Here is a 20,493-nt window from a genome sequence, read left to right on the forward strand (position 1 = left end):
GTGAGCCCAGACAAGTCCACCCAGTAATTCAGTTAATGTAGATCCTTGGAAAATCAGTGAATGAAAATTCTACACTGACACCTGTTCATTAGAAGAAAGTAGGGTTAGTTTTGTGTGCAGGAGAAGAGGACTCTGCAGATGATCACTTTGAGCAATACCAGCCACAGGGAGGGTGTGCATCCATGTGTGTGGGCTCCCAGGCAGTGAAGCAGCCTCTCTGTATCCATTGCTGGGGCTGTTGCTTTAGTGCTGTGTTTGTTACTAAAAAGCATCATGGCAAAAAGTTCTTTAGAGCCATTCACAGATAGTTTTTTGGCCCAGGGCTGGAAGGGTGTGCAGCTGTGGAGGTAAACTAGGACTCACAACAGCCTCAACTGACCTGTTCTCAATTGTTCTCATTTGTCAGCTTGGGAGAAGCCCAAAAACTGCCTCTGCCTTTAATTCTACCGACTTGGGTCTTCTCTGAGCTTTTAAGCAGCCAACTTGGTCTTATGCCCTAGGATGTCATCTTTTCTTTTCCTGATGGATAAATGATCTGATGAGATAAATGCTGCCCTGAAGTTGAAAACTCTTTCTCTTAGCTGGCTATCCAGTGTGATATTGTGAAGAGAGGGGGACTTGGAGACAACTCAGGAGTCCACAGTGTAGGAAGAAAAAGGGGTGTAGTGCCTTGTCTCATGTAACTGCACTGTTACAACTCCTCGGCAGAGCTGAGCTCACACCTTGTTCAGTATTCTTCCAACTGGCCTGACTAGTTGTGTTGCAAAATATGAATCTCTTGACTTCTGCAGAAGTGAATATAGGCTGTGATGGAATGCATTCCTAGGGATGGTTGTCAGGAAAAACCTATAACCCTTTTGTTTTGTCCTGGCTGTTCCCAAAGCAGCAGAGGGACTGGTTCATAGGCTGTCTTCAGCTCAATGTGAGCACCTGAGGCACCTGGAAACTCCTGTTGGCATTTGCACACATTCATGTAAGAGTTCCTAAAGTGTGGCTTTTAAATTTTTGAGAAGAGCCAGCCCATGAGATTGGGTATTGAATGGAGTTGGTGTGGTTATAGAGCTAAGGCAGGTTGTTATCACTCTGAGTGTAGGTTTTTTTTTTCGGGCTACATTTATGCCACCATTTGAAGCAGTCCAAACTCCAGTGACATTTTTGGAGTCGTGTGAAGGGTTATGTGCATGGCTACCTATCTATAGGCAGAATATTCTCTTTAGTATGTTTTGTTTTGATTCCATCAATGGAGAAGCAGCATTTGGCATTTTTATATGCTTGACATTTCTGTATGGGGCTCTCTGGGTATTTATAACAGATCCACAGAGTACTGAGAGGGTTAACCTTAATTTTATTGTGATAAGGAGAAAGCAGCAGAGCCCTATCCTGCTAGAGGTTGGATACTTGTATTTCTCAACACCAGATTGGATCCTGCTAGAATGTAAATTATGCTAATAAAATGCACAATCTTGTACCAGTTCTAACATGTATAATCCTCCTGGTTTTAGTGTCTGTATTTATTTTTACTGTGATGTTTTTCCTGGAAGCATAGAAAAAGAAAAGTCCATATTTACTTTTTTGCTGCTGTAATAGGTGGAGTTTTTTCAGTAAATGTCTGCATTTTATGTGATTTTAGAGACATAGCTGTATAATACCCACAAATGAAAGAACATATAAACTGCCATAATGTGGGGTTGACTTTTGTGTCTGTTGTGTTTGGTGGGGAAGGGGGGAGGCTTAAATTGTTGGGTTTTTGTTTTGGTTTTTTTGTCTTTTTAAATGTCAAACATAACATGCAACATAAGTAACGTAAGTCAGGAAAAGAACAAAAGCACTGAAGAATCATTGACTATCATATTTGATTATGGGAGCAGTTACTGTTATTGGCAACTTGAAGTTATGATGAGAATTTTCTGTAAAGATTAGGCCATTAACTCACTTGGGTCCCTGTGAAAGTTACAGCCAAAATTCCATGCCTGCTTAGCTGTGTTGAAAATGGCCCACAGAATAGCCCCCAGAGGATTGAAAAATAATGGCTACTTCTGTTTTTCATGAAATGTGTGAAAATGTTCTTGTGTTCCATGCTGCTCCAATATAGCTTTTGCTGCTATCCTATGAAAATATATATTCTCTAGATTGATGCATTTCTTGCTTTTTTTCCGAAAAGAAATTGAAAATTGTTTTAATTTCTGATTGATATTTTACCTCATCCTATACAAAGACAGCAGGTAGGAATTTAGTGGATATGATTTCAAATATAGCTCAGACCTCACAACCTCTTACACATTTGGCTTTAGAAAATGGAAAAACAGAATCTCTTCCACTTGCTGCACTCATTTGCAGTTGCTCACAGAAATGATCAGATCCTGCTGAGCTGCTCACTGGTGTGAGGGGGGGATTCACAAAAACCTGATGGAATTATTCATATATAAAGTTTAGCTCAGTTCTACTGCAGAAACTTGTTCTCATTGGGCTTCTGTCAAGAGAGCTTAAAAGTTTTCCATGTTTGCCTTTGACAGTGCAGCAGAAATGTCTCCTCAGGTAATGAGGTGCCTCATGTTCCCAGTCAGCACAGCCCACAGGGCTGTCCAAAATGCACACACAGGGCGTGTTAACATTGCTGAAACTGGGGAAACAGAGCCTAAAGTGAAGAGACAAGATCACCCAAACTGTGTGCAGTTTAGAGATGGTCTTAACTTATTGGAAAACAACAAGCTGTGGAAAATCCCTCAAAACTGGCAGAATGGTCACTGCACCACTCTTCAGTCAGATGGCCCTTTTCTAGCAGTGTTTCTCCATCAGCATTTGACTTTGCCTACACCATCCCCTTCTCACTGCTGGAACTCTTGATTAGTGGTAGAATTATTGGGTGTCTGTATCCTCCTTTGCCACAGTGAACCGGGCTGTTCTTGCTGCTGTGCAGGGCTGAGGTAATTTCAGAACAGAATCTGTGTGGATAGTGTGTGTGCTTGTCAGTATGCAGGGAAGGCTCTCTAGAGGACAAAGGCAATTTGAACTCTCTCTGGTATTTCTGTGAGGATGTGCAAGTCCTGGCATATGTGTGCAATGGTTTCTGAACAGTCTGTGTATTAATGCTTTATTTTCTAGTTAAAGTTCCATTTGGTTTGTTTGTAAAAGGTCTTTAAAATTATCAAGTCCACCAATCAAGCACTTCCTGGCATATATCTGCTCTCTGGCAGTGTTCTGGAATTTGGGTTTTGCAGTGAGTGCTGACATAGCTAAAAGCTGTGTTTTCAGGATCAACAGCAGTAGCAGTGCAGGAATCTATAGATTGCCTCCTGGATGGTGATGCACTGCAATTACTGCTCTGTGAGTCAGATGTTTTAGCTCTGGTCAAGTATTTTATTTCTCTAATGCAAAATAATGTTATATAAATGGTGGTATAAAGTAAGAAAAGACTGAAGTGTCTCTGTGGTTTATTTTACTTGGTAATAAGCTTAATTTTAACTAGTTTATTAGCATTTCAGTACTGGTGTCCCACAATAGGGAGTTGCAGAAATTTCATCAAAAGGATTTAATTATAGCCAATTTACTTTGGCTTCTTTTCAGCAAAGCAGTCAGGCATAGGTTTAAATCTCTCCCTATTCAGCACATAACCTAAGTGCATGCTTGAACCCATGTGACTGATTTAATCATATGCTCAAGTCTTGTTAAAGTTGATTTGCACCTTATGGGTCTTTAAAAGAAATATTGCTAGGAGAACACTAATGACAGTGAAGAATTTTGGAGTGTGTAAAGAGGCATCGCATCTTTCATTCCATAAGGAATTTAGTGAAAAATAATGAATGCTTGCTTTAAAGCATTATTGGTTAGCTTTTTCCATTTGTTCTGAACAGCTTTCCATTTAGTATTTTGAACTCCAACACATCACTTTAACCTTTTTTAGGCAGGAGGAGATGAGGGGCATGGCATCTATTTGCCTGTGAGACTGAAAAAACACAAACATACCAAAGGAAATCCCGGTAGTTTCACTAATTCATTTGTCTAAGTAGGACTTCACTGAAAGTGCACTTCCAAAATGTTATTAACAGGCTCGTTGAAGGATAGCACAGTATTGATGAAAAGAATTAAGTGCATGCTCAGAAATAGGTGTATTTAGGAACAATAGCTGCAGATAAAATGCATTAGGGCTCCCCACTGGGAACTCTCGATCAATGGTTGATCAAGGCCTAATTGATTTCTTGAATAAAATGTTAGCAGGGGAATAGGTGCAGGGAAAGGAAAATCAAACTCTCCTAAATTAAGCTCCATGCCTAACACAAATATCCTTTGTAAAGATCAGATAATGCAGCAGCCTGCCAGCTCTTTATGCCTCCTGTCTTCCTACTTTGGCTGAGTTCAGAAATGAAAATGAAGGTGGGTGTCTCATCCTTGACAGAATGGATTTTTGCTCATACTGCTGTAAGTTCAGTATTTTCTACAGTATCCCACTGCACAGGAATAGTGCTTTTTTCTCAGGAAAAATCCAGTCCTGACCTCCACCCTGGCTAACTGGGATATTAATTCCCCTGTCAATATGGATGAATCAGACACAGCGTTGCTGCCATTGCACCTGACTTAAAGCCAGCCGGATCTATAGTTGATTTCCTGACATCCCTAAGTCCATGTGAGAGTTTCCTGATAAATATTTGGTAATATATCAGTCTAGAGCAGGAAGAGATGTGATTGGGCCTCCTTCTTGCTAGTTTGCAGTCTTTAATTGCAGGTTAACTCACGATCTCAGGAGGATGTCAAATTACGTCTCTGTTGTGGAGCACTTTCACAATGATCTGTTTCCCACACCTCAAGTTTCAGGTTTCATAGTAGACAAAATGTAGGTGGTGCAGGTCTTCAACCAGCTTCTCCCAAGGAAGACTGGCATACAGTAGTGGTGGTTTTTAAATACTTTGCACATCTGTGTGCTTTTCATCAATCCCTTAAAGGACATTACAAGAGGTGAGTAGTTCAGTTCTGCTTTTGCTGACTGGGAGAAGAGATATTAAAAGGTCAAATCCTGAGGGTGCAGTGTATCCTGGGGAATGTGTAGTGCTCTCATGTCTGAATTAATGGAATGGGACCTTACTGTTCCACAAGACAGGTTTTTACTCAGTTTTGACTCACATGTGGTCACATAAGAAGTCATTTCAGCATCTGGGAGGATCTGGAACTGAGTGCACACCAGTGCTGAGTACTGACAGAGGTGGAGTGAGCAGCACTGGGTTACACACACCTCCACAACATCAGCTGGTGACTGACCCCAGCTTGCTTCTGTTCTGGCACTGGTTTTATACAATTTTATTTTGACAAAGGGAAGAATAGCAGAAGGAGAAAGGAATGGTTTAGAAAGGCAATAAAATAAATAATTAAGGCAGCTTTAGGCATTTAAATACAGGCAACATCAAATGCTGAGGGATGACTGAGGTAGTGTATTGAAACAGACAGCACATTTTTTATTCATTCTGTGAACATTTTTGATGTGTCACAATGTATATCAGGCAACATTAGAAAATGACAGTAAACTAAATGCTTAACATTTTTTACATATTAGAAAAAGAGAGGGGAAGATGACTTTTTGTGTTATCAGACTGTAAGCAGGCCAATAGCATATAGTCCTTGTCTTGGATTTGTCAGCTGCAGTTGAAGAGTGATGAGCTAGGCTGACCACTTTATTAGGCATAATTTGCAGTTGAGATTTCTTCAACTCCTTCCTGTGATTTAACTCAGCAGTGGTAGGCAGTGAACTAGTTGATACAGGGATCTGTTGATCAGCAGCTCCAAACCATTACCAGTTCTGGGTTCTCTTAAGGCTGGAGTGTGTTGACTTCTAGTCCACAAATCATGCTCAGGGACTTTGTATTACCTAAACTCCCTGATATGTCCAAGGCTTCTCATTGGAAATATTGCTGCACTGCAAGGTGGTGTAGTCTTTTCCACTGATAATTTTGTGGGTTGAATTCTTGCTGTGAAGTTCAGGCATAAGGAAGGAGGTTTAGCAATTTTCTGGGCACCAGCCATTGTAACTTTGGAAATCTATTCCCCAGACTTAGAAAACTCTAGATTATGCTTAGATAACAGCATAATCAATAGTGATTACCAGTCAGTGGTCATTGATGCCTGCTTGCTGAAATCATGTTTAATATGAACTAAAAATCTTTAATCTAAATCTTTTAAAAATCTTTAATCTTTAAATCTTTGGGCTCCCTGAATCTGTGTGCAACAAAATCCCTGATTGACTTGATGGTAGGAAGTGACTGAGCTGGAAGATAGAGTAGATTTTGTGTAAAAGGATATGTCTTGACAGGGAGCAGAATAAGAGTTTTATTTTACATTTTCTGAGTGCACACATTTCTTACTTGACATGTACAGTGCCTCTGATAATTTGGATGATGGTAATATAAAACAATTCTGCTGCAGTGTCCTGGCATTAGCAGTGAGTGAGGCTTGTGCAAAAATTGTTTTAACCATGGCACAATCTTAATTCAGTTTATTGTACTGCAGTCATTTTGTGTACCCTCTTCAATGCCTTTAAATTGCAGGGAAGGCATCCCTGAGAAAAGAGAATTTTCAGAGGCTGTTCTTGTCAAAACCCAAATACTCCCCTAGTAGCTCCTGCTACTAATTGTCTTTGGTACAATTTCTTAATGAGTTGATTTCTTTGGTAGCTTATGGAATTATTATACAACAGTGTATGTTTTTACTTTTTTGCTTTCTCCATTTGGCACTTTACTGCCATAATCCAAGGGTGATGTTGTTCTCCCAGACGTTTTTGCCATCTGCACTTTGCCTCTGAACCACAGGAGAGCAGAACAATGCATGTCATCTCCTTCAGCAGTGCTGATGTTGCCTCTGTTGACAAAGCCCTAATCTCAGCATTTAGGAGACCTTTTCAGAGGTCACTTTGAAGGGCATATTGAAGTGCAAAATGAATTGCATGTTAAATTGGTAAATTATGTAAATGAAGCAAAATGGAAAAGATACAAAAGATTATTGAATAGATTTGAGGAACTACTAAAAGTCTTTATCCAGAGATATAATGAAAGCAGAAAGTCACAAAGCATGTAAGATTTTGATTAAGAACCAGATGTTTGTCAGATTTATCACACAAGACATCTAGTTTTTCTTTTAAAAATTCAGGACCAAAGGAGTTGCAACAAGATTTGTATTAATCAAAATGGTTGCAGGGATATTTAAGAGCTGTGAATAGAATCAACATTACTCTCTTTGCAACAAGCATGCCCAAGGAAATGCCCTGTAGATTTCTTTCAGGTCCACCTTTTTCTCTGTGAATAGGAAATGCATTGTAGTTGGCACGAAAGCAGCTGGATCTGTGCAAACAAAGAGAAGAAATGGTTTTTTCAAGGTCAGTCAGCTTGGGAGGGGAAAAAAAAAGAAAAAAATCTTTTCTTTTGAGGACTGTGAAGAAAATTGAGAGAATGTGCTGCATACCTTGAAGTGGGACGGATATTTCAGTAAATGTCAGCAGAGTGCCCTTGCTGCTGCCACCGCTGCAGGTGACCATTCAGCAGCCAGGTGTGGCTTCCTGGGGCTGGGTGTTCTGCTGGAAGCCTGGTTGGTGCTGGCTTTGACACTGATTCATGTACAGATGGCAGGGGCAGCTCTTTCATGGTGACTGTTATCACTGAGAGCTGTGAGGATTGCTTCTCCCACTGCCTGCCCTAAGTGTTCTCTCTTTCAGCTCTGTTCATGGAGGTGTCAGCTTGCATGTGAGAGCTGAAGTGAGAGGTGATTAGATGAGTTAGACTAGGACACTGGAACTGCTGCTGGATATCACAGTTTTGCCACATCCATTTAAAGCCTTTTAGGAGTGTATCTGCACGGTGCAGTATCAGCACAGAGTGGATGCACGAGTCACCACTTTGTACATGGTAAAATCCTGCCCTAAGTAAAGTCAATGGGGGCTGCCTGTTTTCTTTCATGAAGCTATTATCCTCCATTTTAGTATTTTTAAATCTCTTTCCCACTTCCCAAGTTAGTGATCCAAATAATCCTCACTTGAGTGTGTGGAATGCTGCATTCCAGTGCTGTAGGAGATCCTACTGCCTGGAAGCTGCAATGATCAGGGAGTTTTGTTCTCAAACATAATGTCTTAATCTTGTGAAGCAGAATATGTGGGATGCTGTTGTCTGCTAAGAAATTGTTTGAATTTTGGCTACAGAAAGATTACACATTTCCAAAAGAAATTGAATTAATGAAATACACATTTCTCTGGATGTTAGTTTCCAAATTGCTGTGGCAACTTGGCTTTTCCATGGATGTTCTCAATGACTGTGCAGCCTCCATGCTAGGGTATGGAAATGCAGAATTGCTTAGTTTAGGAGGGACTTCTTGAGATGTGGTAGTCGAAGCCCCTCTTCAAGCAGGAACAGTGAGAGCAGGCTGTCAGGGCTGTGTCCAGTTGGGTTTTGACTATCTCAACAGATGGAGGCTCCACAGTCTCTCTGGGCAACCTGTTGCAGTGTTGGACAACTCTCACAGTGGCCTCGTTTGCTACAAGAGTGCATTTCTGGCTCATGGTCAACTTAAGGTCCACAAATTCCCCAAGGTCTTTCTCTGCAGAGCCACAGGTGTCAAAAGCTGTACAAAGGCAAGGGAAACAACATCCACTGCTCCCCCCTCACCCACAGAGCTGGTTGCCATATTTTGGAAAACTGTCACGTTGGTTAAAGTGTGATTTCCCCTTGGCAAAGCCATTCTGACTGCTCCCAGTCATCTCCTGTCCTTCAAGACTTTGGAAAGGGTTTCCAGGATTGGTTGCTCTGTCCCCTTCCCAGGGACAGAGGTCAGAATTCCAAGCCTGTAGCTCCTGGATCTTCTTGATTGCCCATGTTGAAGATAGGTGTGGTATTTGCTCTCTTCAGTGTTCAAGAACCCTCCAGCCTCTCATGGGACAGAGTCCTCTCTTGTCATGGATGATATTGGCATTTTCTTGCTCATAACTTTCCATCATTGTGCTGGCAAAACAGCATCCCAAGTGTAGTGCCTGCCAGGACACTGCATATTCTGGAGCAGATGAAATATTTATCTGTTAACACTCCCATTTCAGCCTTTTTGTCTCATTCTGGGTATTAATTTTGGGCATCTGCTGCAACTAGTTATCACTTTTCACAGAAATTATGGAAATTGAGTGTATCTGAAATCTGCATATCTACCAACCATTTGACTTCATTTTTTTGGTTTTATGGTAATTTGTTGAAGGCATATAATGGCAAAAGCTTTCCAATAACAAAATGCTCCCACTAGTGCATACCATAAGTTTGAAGTAATTAAACAAAAGGAGAACATTTGAGTTAAAATTGAACATGCGACTTAAAGCTTTTCCTCAGTGATACTTACTGAAATTACTGCTTTTCCAATTAGGCTTTGACTGTCAATTACTTGGAGTTACTTTTTAAAAAATACTTTGAATTCCTAGAATATGCTTGATATCAAACTGCTAAGGGGGCAGCAGGGAGAGACTTCATTCCACATCAAGCTGGGATTTTTGAGGATTTAATATATCCTTTTTCCACATGCTTGTTTATTAGATTTTGTGATTGGATATGTTTATGTTTTTGTATTCATCTTTAAGTATCAGCTACTGCTATGTATGGTAAATGGAAAATTTGAATTTTTGTTTTCCCATAATTAGTGGGACCATGCAAATTCCATAGGAGTTGGATTTTGGAATCCTGAGGTTCCTTGCTCCTGATCCAGGGCAGCTCCTAGCACACTCCTTACACACCTCAGAACTGTCAACATTACTGTGTAGCTCTTTGAGGAGATTGGATCAGGCTGTGAGATGCATGGCTCTACTCCCTGCTTGATCTAGAAACAGGTATGAGAGACTTTTCTGATCCAAAGGCATTCCTCTACCCATTCCAGGCATGTTTTGAGCAATGTTCTGCTGGAGTAGTTGGCCATTTGGAGTAATGGCCAACTGTTTGCTGTGTGCTTGGGGCAGCTTTATTCTTCCCTGAGAGGCTGGAGTGACACTCTCAAGTGACTTGTGGTATGCCTCTGAGCGGTCCCTGCTATGCTCTGTGTGTCAGGCAGATGCCAACAGCCAGGTTTGGAGGGAGACATAGGAACCTTTTTCACATGTCTTTAGGAAGCAGTTTCAGTGTAGATGAATAACGTATTTTAAAGCACAGACTGTGTGTGGAGCTTTTCTCTGGCCTCAGCAGGATGCCATGCAGTGGTATAGTCTGTAAGGGTCACTTGGTAAGTCCTCATCTATTCCACAGCTTTTATGTTTAGAGTTGATACATCTCATTAATCTTTTTTTTTTTTAATAGCACATTAAATACAAGGATTCCAGTATTACTCTTTCTAAGTATTTTACCATATAAAGTCTTCTAGGGGAGATTAATTTATCAGAGAAGTGTTGAGTAGTCCTGTTCTGCATAGATTTTCTTTTGAAAAGTGGCACATTTAGGGACTGAGAAACAGAGCTGATGAGATGCAATACTTGAAGCATGTTTCTTCAGTCACAGAATTATTCTCTTTCTCCTCAAAGACTGTTTGCCTTGGTAAGCTTAGCACCATGAATCCACAATTTAAATAGTGTGAATTAAGAGGATCAAGTTTCTGATCTCTGAAAGCTTGCAATGTCCTGGTTTCTCTAACCTTATAAGAGAAGAGGACACTGAGAGGTCCCCATGTCAATTTTGCTTGCCCACCACTTCACCTTCAGTCCTTGAAATAATTTCCCAGTGGGAATTTTAGGTCGCACACTGATAACTTTTGTTCTGATTGAACAGATTTAAGTGGAGTCAAGAAAGCAAGCATATGATACTTGTTACAGAGGTTGTTTTTAACCAATTTCTAGGTGTTCTTTGAAGTGGTGGTAGAGTCTGATAAAGAGAAAAATTAATGCTAAAGGAAAATTATATTTGGCAGATACTTAAGTACATCCTACATAATAAAAATGTGTTTTTAAGCTAAGAGTGATTTGGGTGTCTCTCCCTTGTTGACCTGCTTGGAGATAATTCAGAGAGGCTTCAATTTGGAGAGTTCCTGAAAATGCTGGGATGTGGAGTGCCCAGAATCCCTCTCATGTCTGCAATCCCTGCATCTCTGAGTTGCAGTGGCCCTGAACAGCAGCACAGTGGTGGCACGTGCTTCAGGGCACTGCCCTCTGCAGCAACTTGCTTCACAAAGGAAGAATTCCCTGGGTAAGAATGAATCTTAGCATTCCCTTTTTTGTGTCCTGTGAATCTTAATGTTCTCTTTTTTGTGTCCTGAGAGTGCTGAGCCTCTCATATTCCCCTTGGAATAGGGCTGTACATGGAGGGTGAAAATGCCTTCATGTTATTAAGCATGTAGGTTTGGATCACTTCCTTTGTTTTATCAGGAACTGCTGGCTTAACTGGTCATCCATTTCTGGCTGAAATGGAAGAATAAATTAAGCAAGGCTTTTATCTCAGCAGATTTTTATAAAAGTGAATGGGGAATGGAAGATGGATTGCATTTTATGAAGTAGGAAATTAAATTGTCCTTCCACTCTGTAACTTAAAAATCCAGGAAAATTCAGCAAGTGCTTATTGCTCTCTGGATGTATAAGTATCCCTCCTCAGACCTGGATTGTCTCAGAATGTACAGGAAGAGCTTTAGGATTTGGGAAGGGTGGCTGTATAGGTATTTTCCTGCAAATAAAGCTATTTCTCATAGTGTACTCAGCCCTTGCAAGTGAGTTGGTTGCTGTGCACCAGACTGACCCTGCAGTGCTCTGTGGCTCCACCTCACCCACCTGGGCTTCATTAATGGTCCTGGTCAGGGATGAGTCCTCCCCCTTTTCTGACCTCTCCAGTCAGCAGCTCTGGGATTAGGTGGGAGAAAGGGAAGGTTTTATGCTGCTGCCTTTTCTCAGGTAGCACAGACTGTTCTGCCTTTCCTGCATCGTGCCTGGGTTGAAGGTTGGAGTAGCAGCTGAAGGGATTGAATGAGGAGCTTTACACTTTGCTAGAGATGAATATGAATATGATTGGTCCCTAGCTGGGAGTAATGTTTCTTACTAGACATGAGACAAATTGTGGCAGAAATGGCTGCTCAGGATTTTCCTGGCTGCATTTGTTCTGTCCCTCTGTCCTAAGGAATGCAGTCCCATGACCCCAAGTTATTTAAAGCTATTAAAAACTCACCCCTAGTGAAAGGAGTGATGAGGGGGATTCTTTACTTATTCTCCATTCGTTCTGAGCAGGCTTGACTCATGAATCCTGTAACCTTGGCAGCAAGAGAATCCCCTTTTGCTTCACTATCTGCAAGGAAATGAATTACACAAGCATAGAAATTCATGAACAGTGAATGCTGCAATTAATTTTGTTAAACTCTCTTTATATATTTAGTTTGAGAAGAGGAAGGAAGGAGAAGCTTATCATCAGCTATGAGTCTGAAGCCACAAATCTCACACAGCTTTCACTTTGAGATAAAAATGAATCTATAAGGAATCCAAACCCCTTTTGTTTACTTTATATATTGGAAGAATGAGAAATGATGAAGGCAGTAATGTAAAGTAGTGTTAACATCACAATCCCCATATTGAATTGATTAGCGTGGAGGAAGCACATTAATAGCTTTTTTATTACTAGTCTGAAAACTTTATAATAGCATTCATTGAAACAGAATAGAAATGTGAATGGCAGAACTTTATAAATCTCAGCTCATATGTGGTGGCCTAAACAGTGTCTGGAAATGTTTTTTTTAAAAAGTCCAGACTTTGAAGCTTTCCAGTTTTCCCCATTTAATCTTTCATTTGTACATATTAAGCAGGCAGTCATGGCAGAGGAGAGGCTGGATGTAAAGCTAAATGTATTGAATGTGCAAATTTTTTCTCTTTATGGCCAAAACAGGTGCATGTAAATGTTTCATCAGCACGCCCATTAAGTTCCCAGTGGTAAATTTAGCCACAAGCATTTGAGAGGTGCTTACTTTGCATTTAATTTAGAGCTAAAAAAAGAAGAAGTAGGTTTATTTAAAATGCATTACAGTCAGCTTATTTAATATTCTTATTCTCATATATTCTTATTCATTATTTATATATGAAAAATAAATGAGAAAGTCACAGAAATACCCACGCAGCTCAAAGTGATGAGGGTAGTTATTTTAAAATAGGTAAAATCTGGCTTTGCAGCCAGCCAATCATTTCTTGATTGTAAGTGAAACAACCTCACTGAAGTCATCTCCCAAACAGAGTAGCCCTGTTATCCTCTATTTTCAAATTGTACCAAATGTTCCAAATTTGTCATGTTGTTGCATAGTGTTGTGCTGTAGAGAGTTCTAGCTCTGTTTCATCCTTTTTTCTTATTTTTTCTGTGGGCAGGAAGTGTTAACTCTTGTGGCACAGCCTCACTTTGCCACAGGTAAGAAGATGCAGGGAGTTCTGCTTGTGCATCACCCACCTTTCCCTGACAAAAGTGCTTTGCACCTCATTTGGAGTTGTGTTTTCTTTGGGAGCTGCACTGATGTCACTTGTGTGGGAAAAGCTTTATTTATCTCATCTGTTCAAAGTGGGTGCCCAGAAACAGTAATTGCTGGACAAGGGGAATAATGGTTTGGAAAATAAAGTGCAGTAAACAGAACTGCTATCTGGAATATAAAAACTGGCTGTGTGGAAAGCTACACTGAAGGGAGAAGGCTGCAAAGCATGAAGGAGATTCTTTGTGGTAGGATCAGGTCGATGCAGGCCCCTGGAAAGTGTGGATGGATGCTGTTTGTTTGGAAACGATCTACTTGGTGAAGTTTGGAATAACTACACACTAAATCCTTAAATATGAATCAAAATAGAGTCATCATCTTTCTACTGTCTCAACATGCCTCAGTCAGAATAATGGGATTCAGTTTGGTGAGGGATTAAATATCTGGGCTTCTCTGTTGTGTTTTACATGCTTTGGCAAGTTTTGTTTGTTCCCTTGCCTTTCTTAGGATGGAGTTCTACTGTACCTCATCCTTACATCTGTAAACAAGAAGAAAACAGAAAGCTTGCTCCTTACACTTCTTCTTGAGATGAGCTGTATTGCCTTACCCAAGTTTTAGAAGATAATTTTAACAACTCAAAAAATTCTTCATGGATCATTCAAAGTGACAGGAGAGAGAAAAACTAATTTTTTCCCTCTCTGATTTTTTCCTCCTGACGAAGCAGTCTTTTGTGGCAAAAAGGAGCACTTCTTTCCATCCTAAACCCTTCCTATCTTGTTTCATCACAAGTCACACTGCATTAGAGTCTTAATGTTTCTATCAATAAATGATGGATTTGCCAATGGTGATTTAAGTTTAAAATTACTTGCGAAAACTTAATGAAGCCTGCAAATCACGAATTAAATCTCAAAGAAATCATCTCTGACAGTTAAAAACTACAGGGCCAATGTAATTTCAAGGGTGGCATTTTTCTCCCCTTTATAAATTATGTATCAGGGCAAAAGAGAGGTGGCTCTGTAGGCATTATTATGAGAGCAATAGCAAATAGCAATTTGTCTCTTACTGCCAGAGCTTTCTCTTACTGGTGTGTAGTGGGATGGGTGACATGCTCCTGCAGAAACAAATTAATCTCTGCTGCAACTAGTTTTTCTAAGTGCCAGTCTGCTTCTTGTCTGATTTTTTTTTTTTTGTCCAATTGGTTTGAATGATGGTTTCTAATCCCACTTCCCAATCTTGTGTCCTCATTACCAAACTGCTCAGACTGCTTGTCTGCTGTGGACAAAAATTATACCCTGAAGCTCTCCGCTATTGTATTTTTAAATGAGGTTATATTTTTATAACCCCAAGTCTCCTTTGCAGACTTAAAATGTCCCTTTTGGCCCCCACTTTGTCTGTGTAGGAGAGGATGCCTGGTGCTGTTTGCAGTTTCATGAGAATTACTTTTCTCAAAAATGCACGTGGGGGATTTGCTATTGCTTGGAGCATATTCATTTAGTTAATTAGATTTGTGAAAGAAAATTAAAAGTTTCCTGTCCTAAATTCCGGATGTTTAATGCAATTTGCAAATGGTTATAAATCTATCTAAAATAGCCAGAAGAGCCATAGTTATCCTATTGATTCTGTCCTTTCTTTTCCCTCAAATCCAAGGAGATAAGTGTCATTAAAGCCTTTCTCAAAAAAGGGGATGGGTGAGCAGAGTTGCTTCTACTGTTTTAACAATCTTGCCTATAGACTTCTTCTCCTGTCTGTTCATTTTGTTGTAATTGACCCTGCAGATGAACCCTTTTTTCAGCAAAATTTGGGTTCATCTTTTCTAGTATTAACAATTACATTGGGTGTTTCAGAAATTGTGTGTGGTTTTGTGCCCTCACATATTTGTTATGGAACAGTACTCCAGTGAACACACAGCTTTCTCAGTTTTGCACTCTTTTTTTCTAATTTGTTAAATGATTCTATTTTTCTTCCCCATGTGTCTGCATAAGTTATCTTGGTGGGAAGAAATTCACCCCTGGCTGATTAATCTGAGCATTTCTGTTGTCCTGTTTATGTTGTAGAAAGAATGGTGAGCACAATGAGGTTTGTAATTGAAGCTTGTTTCATTCCTCTCATTTGCTCCATGTATGCTGGGTGTCATTTTTCATCTGCAAAGCTGCTTTATGCAAAAGCTGAATATCTGTTACTTCTGATTTGCATGGCTTCAGCTCTGTTTCCAAGATTAGATTGTCTGTGGCACATTTATCTATCAACAAATTGTTTGTCTACGTGATGAGACATTCCCTTTGGCAAGATGGATACAGTTCTTCACTGCTCAGCCTCCAGGTTACAGCATTTGTGATTCTTGACTGAATGTTTCTTTCGCAGACTTTGTGTGCATTTGGCTCTAAGGCCAGAGGTACCACTAATGTGAAGTTAGCAAAGAAACAATTAGTGCTCAATGAAGTCTGTACGTAGGGATGTGGCTTTGCAGCTTCACAACAGTTGGGATCCAGACCCTGTCCCAAGACTTTCTGTAGTGCTGTTGGAGCCCTCCATGTTGTAGTTCTGTGGATCTCTCAGTGGTGCTGATGAGCCTTGGCTGTGCTGGCAGCAGAGACCACGGGCACATTTCTGTTTCAATGGAAATGTCTGACTGGCATGTTTGTCTGTGGTGTCACACAGCCAGTTTCCCAAAGCTTTTCATCCTCCAGGGGCACTCTGACTCCTGTGACATTTACATCACACATTCTGTCTTGGTGATTCCTGACTCTTTCCTCCTGTCAGAGTTGATGCCACTCGATCTTTTGTCACAATAGGCTTTGAGAGTTTTCCTTTTCACTGTTAGAATACTGCAGCACTTCCAAGTGATACTGATGGGTTTCACCATTGTTAGTTCTCTTGATGACTTCCAAATTTTCCAAAATTCAGAGATAAGGATGCTGACCACCGACCTGGCCAGCACTCAGAAGAGTATGTCAGGTTTTTGTATCCCAAAGCAACGCTACATTGGAGTCTTCTGAAATTACAGTCAACGTGGTTTTTGTGTTGATTAGAAAGGTAATTGGAGCCACTGTTTATTGTTGTGATTTTCTTCTTGTTGTTTTGGTGGTGGTGGTTTTTTACAGGTTTTGTTGGTTGGTTTTTTCCCCCATTTGTCTTCACAGATGTGATGGCAAAAATTTCACCAACACTATGTCAAGAAGTGTAGGAATATGGAAAAGCACCTGATCCTGTATCTGTATCCTATATTCTTTTCTGATTTTGAAAAGCCATCATAGATAAAGAGATTCTAACAATTTTTGGCTATTGCATTTTCCAGCAGTCAAGCCCAAGATAGGTGAAAGTTGGCATAGCAAAGACTTCCCCCTCTGTTGTCAGATTGTTGCATAGTGAAGCAGTTCTTGTGTGACCGCTTGAGAGCTGCATGTCACAGGGACACAGCTGAGGGGATTTGGTCACTGCCTCTTGTTAAAGTGGTCATGCTTCATGAAAAAAAAGATAGTTAAATAGAATCTGATAGGGGAAAAAAACAACCAGAAAAAGCCAGGCATAAGAAGGAAATGGTCTTTAGTAATTTTTTTAAGTGCATTTTGATGCTCAGGTGACAGCACTGTATGTCCAGTACTTGTTATTTTGTGAGATTCTGAAGGAGTATAAATAGTCTACATAGCAACAGCATCTGTTAAATAGTCCTATCATCAGCCCATAGGGGCTGTGCCAGAGTCTCACCAGACCTGGGAAGCTGCCAGCCTTCACTGGATGAAATCATGCAAGATAACAATGGCAGCGAGGCAGAATGACAAATACAACTCTTTCTTCTTACTGGGCTGGGGGGAGGGGACTTGCTTTTTGCTTTTTAATATTTTAAAACTTTTAGCATAAACAACAAGCCCTCAAAATCTTATTAAAAAAATCTTTTTTTTAGTAAAAACCAAAATTCTCAACTACAGTTGCTGGATTCAGTATGTGGAGTATTTTACCAACTCCCATGCCAGCATTATGGGATTTCTCAAAGTTCCCCAAAAGCTGGTAGCATTGGTAGAAGTAAAAGGCTGCTCCTTTGGATTCAGTGACTTGTACAGACTAACCCCAGCCTGCAATTTTTCAATTTTCTTTTTTTCATGCTGCTGAGTTAATTTGGGGGTTTTGTGGGGTTTTTTTTTGGTTTTGCTGTTACTTACAGGTTTTTCAAAAAAGCATTCTCTGACTCCTTACTATTTAATATTTAGGTTCTGCTGTTTGCCATCCTGAACCAAGCAGGCTGTTTTCCACTCCCCTGACAGAAGGAAGAAAATGTGTTAAAGGAAAATGATCAGTGATGAATAAACAGCAGAACTGCTCTCAGACAGATTTTCGTTTTTGCTAAAACTGCCTTTTCCAGTATTTATATGCCTGACTTTATGAGCATTAATTTGGTATGGTCTGGGAAGGGTCCTGGTGATCCCACACCCTGCCAAGCCAGTGCTGCAAATTCTTAGGGAAGTAGCTGGCAGGGCAGGTAAAGGACAAAAGACAGGTAAGAGACAGAGTGTTCCTGTGAAATTAAAAGAGCCAAAAGAATTCAGTTGTTTGGACTACAAAATAATCATAGGATATTCATTGCTGAAAGTTAAATTGAAGGCACCTTTTGCTCTTTATCTTGGAGCCCTGACTTTATATGAGAGGGACTAAAATGTACTTGCTTGTACCAGGGGAGTTAAGGCAACACAGCTTGGAGCTGCTGACCTGTGACTCCTGAGGCTTGGCCTGTCCCTGCAGGGTCCCTGTCCCCCACAGTCCTGGGGGCTGTGCAGGCTCCCGCTGTAACCAGGGAAGGCACACCAAAGCAGCCCCTAAGATCAATGCCATGGGTGTGCTGCAGGGCACATGAGCCTGCTGCAGATGGTGGCTCTGGAGCAGCTGGCCTCTGTGTGTTGGATGACATGGCTCCCAGAGGACAGTCAGGGCTGACATGGACAAGGGAGAGGTGGATTTGGCAGATGGAGAGCTCATTGAGAGAACTCAGGCTGTGACTGAGGAGAATTTGTGCCCCAGATCACAAGTGCCAGTTTAGAAGGAGCAGTGCCTGAGTCCCAGGATGGAGTGCACTGGAGAGACTGAGATGTTTGCTGTCAGCTGTTCTTTCAGGGTGGATTTGAAACAAAGGTCAAACTGCAGGGCATAGATGACATAGTCTGGCATGAATAATCCAGTCCCTATCCATGGAAAACTTGTGGCCTGCTGGAAAGATTTGCAAATTTTAAGACCAGATGAGACAGTTACAGTCCCCTATGGTCCATAGTGCTTCAATCAGTATTCTTGTCATCAAACTAATTACACCTGAATTGTAATTTTAGAAAATTCTTGAGTCTTAGTTTAAAGGCATCATTGACTGCATCTCATTGCTCAATGATTTGTTCCAAGGATTTATTTTTGCTTCATGGATAAAATTGTGCCTTGTGTCTATCTTGTACTTGTCTGTCTAAAAAGCTCTAACCACTAACTCTCATTATATCATTTTGTGATAGAGTTAAGTGCTGTCTGCTGTTGAGAGCTGCTGCTCCATATGGGTACCTGAAGATTGCAATTACACTGCTTTTTGACCTTGTCACTCTATTAGTTCTTCCAAGAATGTTAGTCATGTGAAGGAAAGCACACTTCTCAGTGATGGCTTTTTATTGTGGGTCTTCTCTGGAATCCTTTCAGATATTCAGTATATTTTTGAAAAAATGGGTATCAGTTCTGCAGTGTGGAGGTAATGACAATAACCTGCCCCTGAGCAGCTGGGGTTGAATAAACCCATGACTGTTGTCTCTGTGAGTTGGGAGTATTGCCCTCAGAGCATGTCCATCTCCATTCCTCCGTCCTTGCACAGGTTTCCTGCTTTCCAGAATATAGTTGCCAGTCTTGTAGTATGATCTCACATGGTTTTTTTTGGATGTCTTTTCTGGTATTTGTCTGGATAAGCCCTCAGGCTCTGTAACCAAGCAGGACAAGTGAGATCAGCAGATTCTTTGATGCATAGCAAGTTTTGTGTGGTATCTGCAAAATTTCATTAGCTGTGATTTTTATGCTTCCTTCCATAGCATCGGAAAAATACCAAATAACTTTCTATCAAAAACCCACTAAAAGCTCCTCTGACATAATCCTCTGTTTTTAACATTGGGGTGGTTTTTTTTGTAAATTTTACTTTTTAAAATACATTCAATGTGGCTGCAGTGACTTCTTTTTTCCTCTTGTGCCCTCATAACTCTTGACACTGATAGAAAATTTCAGTCAAATTTGAGCTCTTCAGAGGTGTCAAAACTACTAAATTTAGGTAGGTAGAAAGACCCAAATAAATGCCCTATGGAAAAAAAGGTCTTGGAGCTATTGCAGGCCGTGTTAATGACAGAGAATCCAAAGGGGATGAGAGGGAACAGACAATTTCCACTTTTAAGGAGAGACTTGGGATTAATGCTACTCTTTTGCAAAAAGTCAGTCTCTTAATTAGCAAAGGGGCTCATTTTGAAAGGTAGAAGCATGCACAATAAATTCAAAATAAGCCAGAAGGAGCTGAGGAGCATCCTCACAGGTGTTCTTGGGACTAAGCTCAACCACTGCCTTTTGAAAACACAGCACCTTTGGTGCCACTTAGCAGGGTGGCTGCTGCTCCTTTGGCAAAAGCCACTTTTTCTGTGCAAAAACAGCACGTGCAATTCTGTTCTGTGTGGAACATCCAGTCTCTCACTTAGTGAAGGCACTGTCACTTATCTCTGTTTAGTATACAGGGTATCGACCATATTTCCTTCTCCATTCAACTCATGTGACTTCCAGTGAGAAATGTGGCTTTGTTCTGACAGTATTGGAAGTAGAGAGTGTTGGAAACCTGCATTTGGTGCCATATAATTGTGACTGGCAGTTTGTTTATTTACTTGTTTTCTGTTATTATGGAAAGCAATCTCCATGAAGTTTATTCATTTGCAGTGACTGAGTCCCAAATCATTCAATTCACGATTAAATCTGCTTTCAGTGAAGTGCATTGAAGAGCTGCAATTGTTGATTTCATTAAAACAAGGGAGGCATTTAATAGCAGATATTCACTTCTGTTGCTTTGGTTATTTACCAGCTTTCCAAGACATCTTGTTTACC

At 40.6% G+C, this 20,493-nt stretch overlaps 1 protein-coding gene across 8 annotated transcripts in view; it reads left to right on the top strand.

Moving 5' to 3' along the window:
- TSPAN4 (tetraspanin 4) overlaps positions 1-20,493 on the top strand; it is a 427,493-nt gene that overhangs the window by 368,019 nt on the left and 38,981 nt on the right. For 2 of the 8 annotated variants that reach the window (XM_064714679.1, XM_064714681.1), the window contains exons 8-9: positions 10,979-11,168; positions 13,313-13,466. The exons of 5 other annotated variants lie outside the window; for them this stretch is intronic. In XM_064714679.1, the coding sequence (XP_064570749.1) occupies positions 10,979-11,168; positions 13,313-13,322 (200 nt within the window). In that variant the 3' untranslated portion in view covers positions 13,323-13,466. Of the gene's footprint in view, positions 1-10,978; positions 11,169-13,312; positions 13,467-13,914; positions 14,114-20,493 lie in introns of those variants that run through there. One more of the 8 variants, XM_064714680.1, reaches the window with a different exon arrangement.

This window comes from Zonotrichia leucophrys, chromosome 5 (assembly GCF_028769735.1).
Source record: "Zonotrichia leucophrys gambelii isolate GWCS_2022_RI chromosome 5, RI_Zleu_2.0, whole genome shotgun sequence".
In the NCBI taxonomy this organism is placed as follows: domain Eukaryota; kingdom Metazoa; phylum Chordata; class Aves; order Passeriformes; family Passerellidae; genus Zonotrichia; species Zonotrichia leucophrys.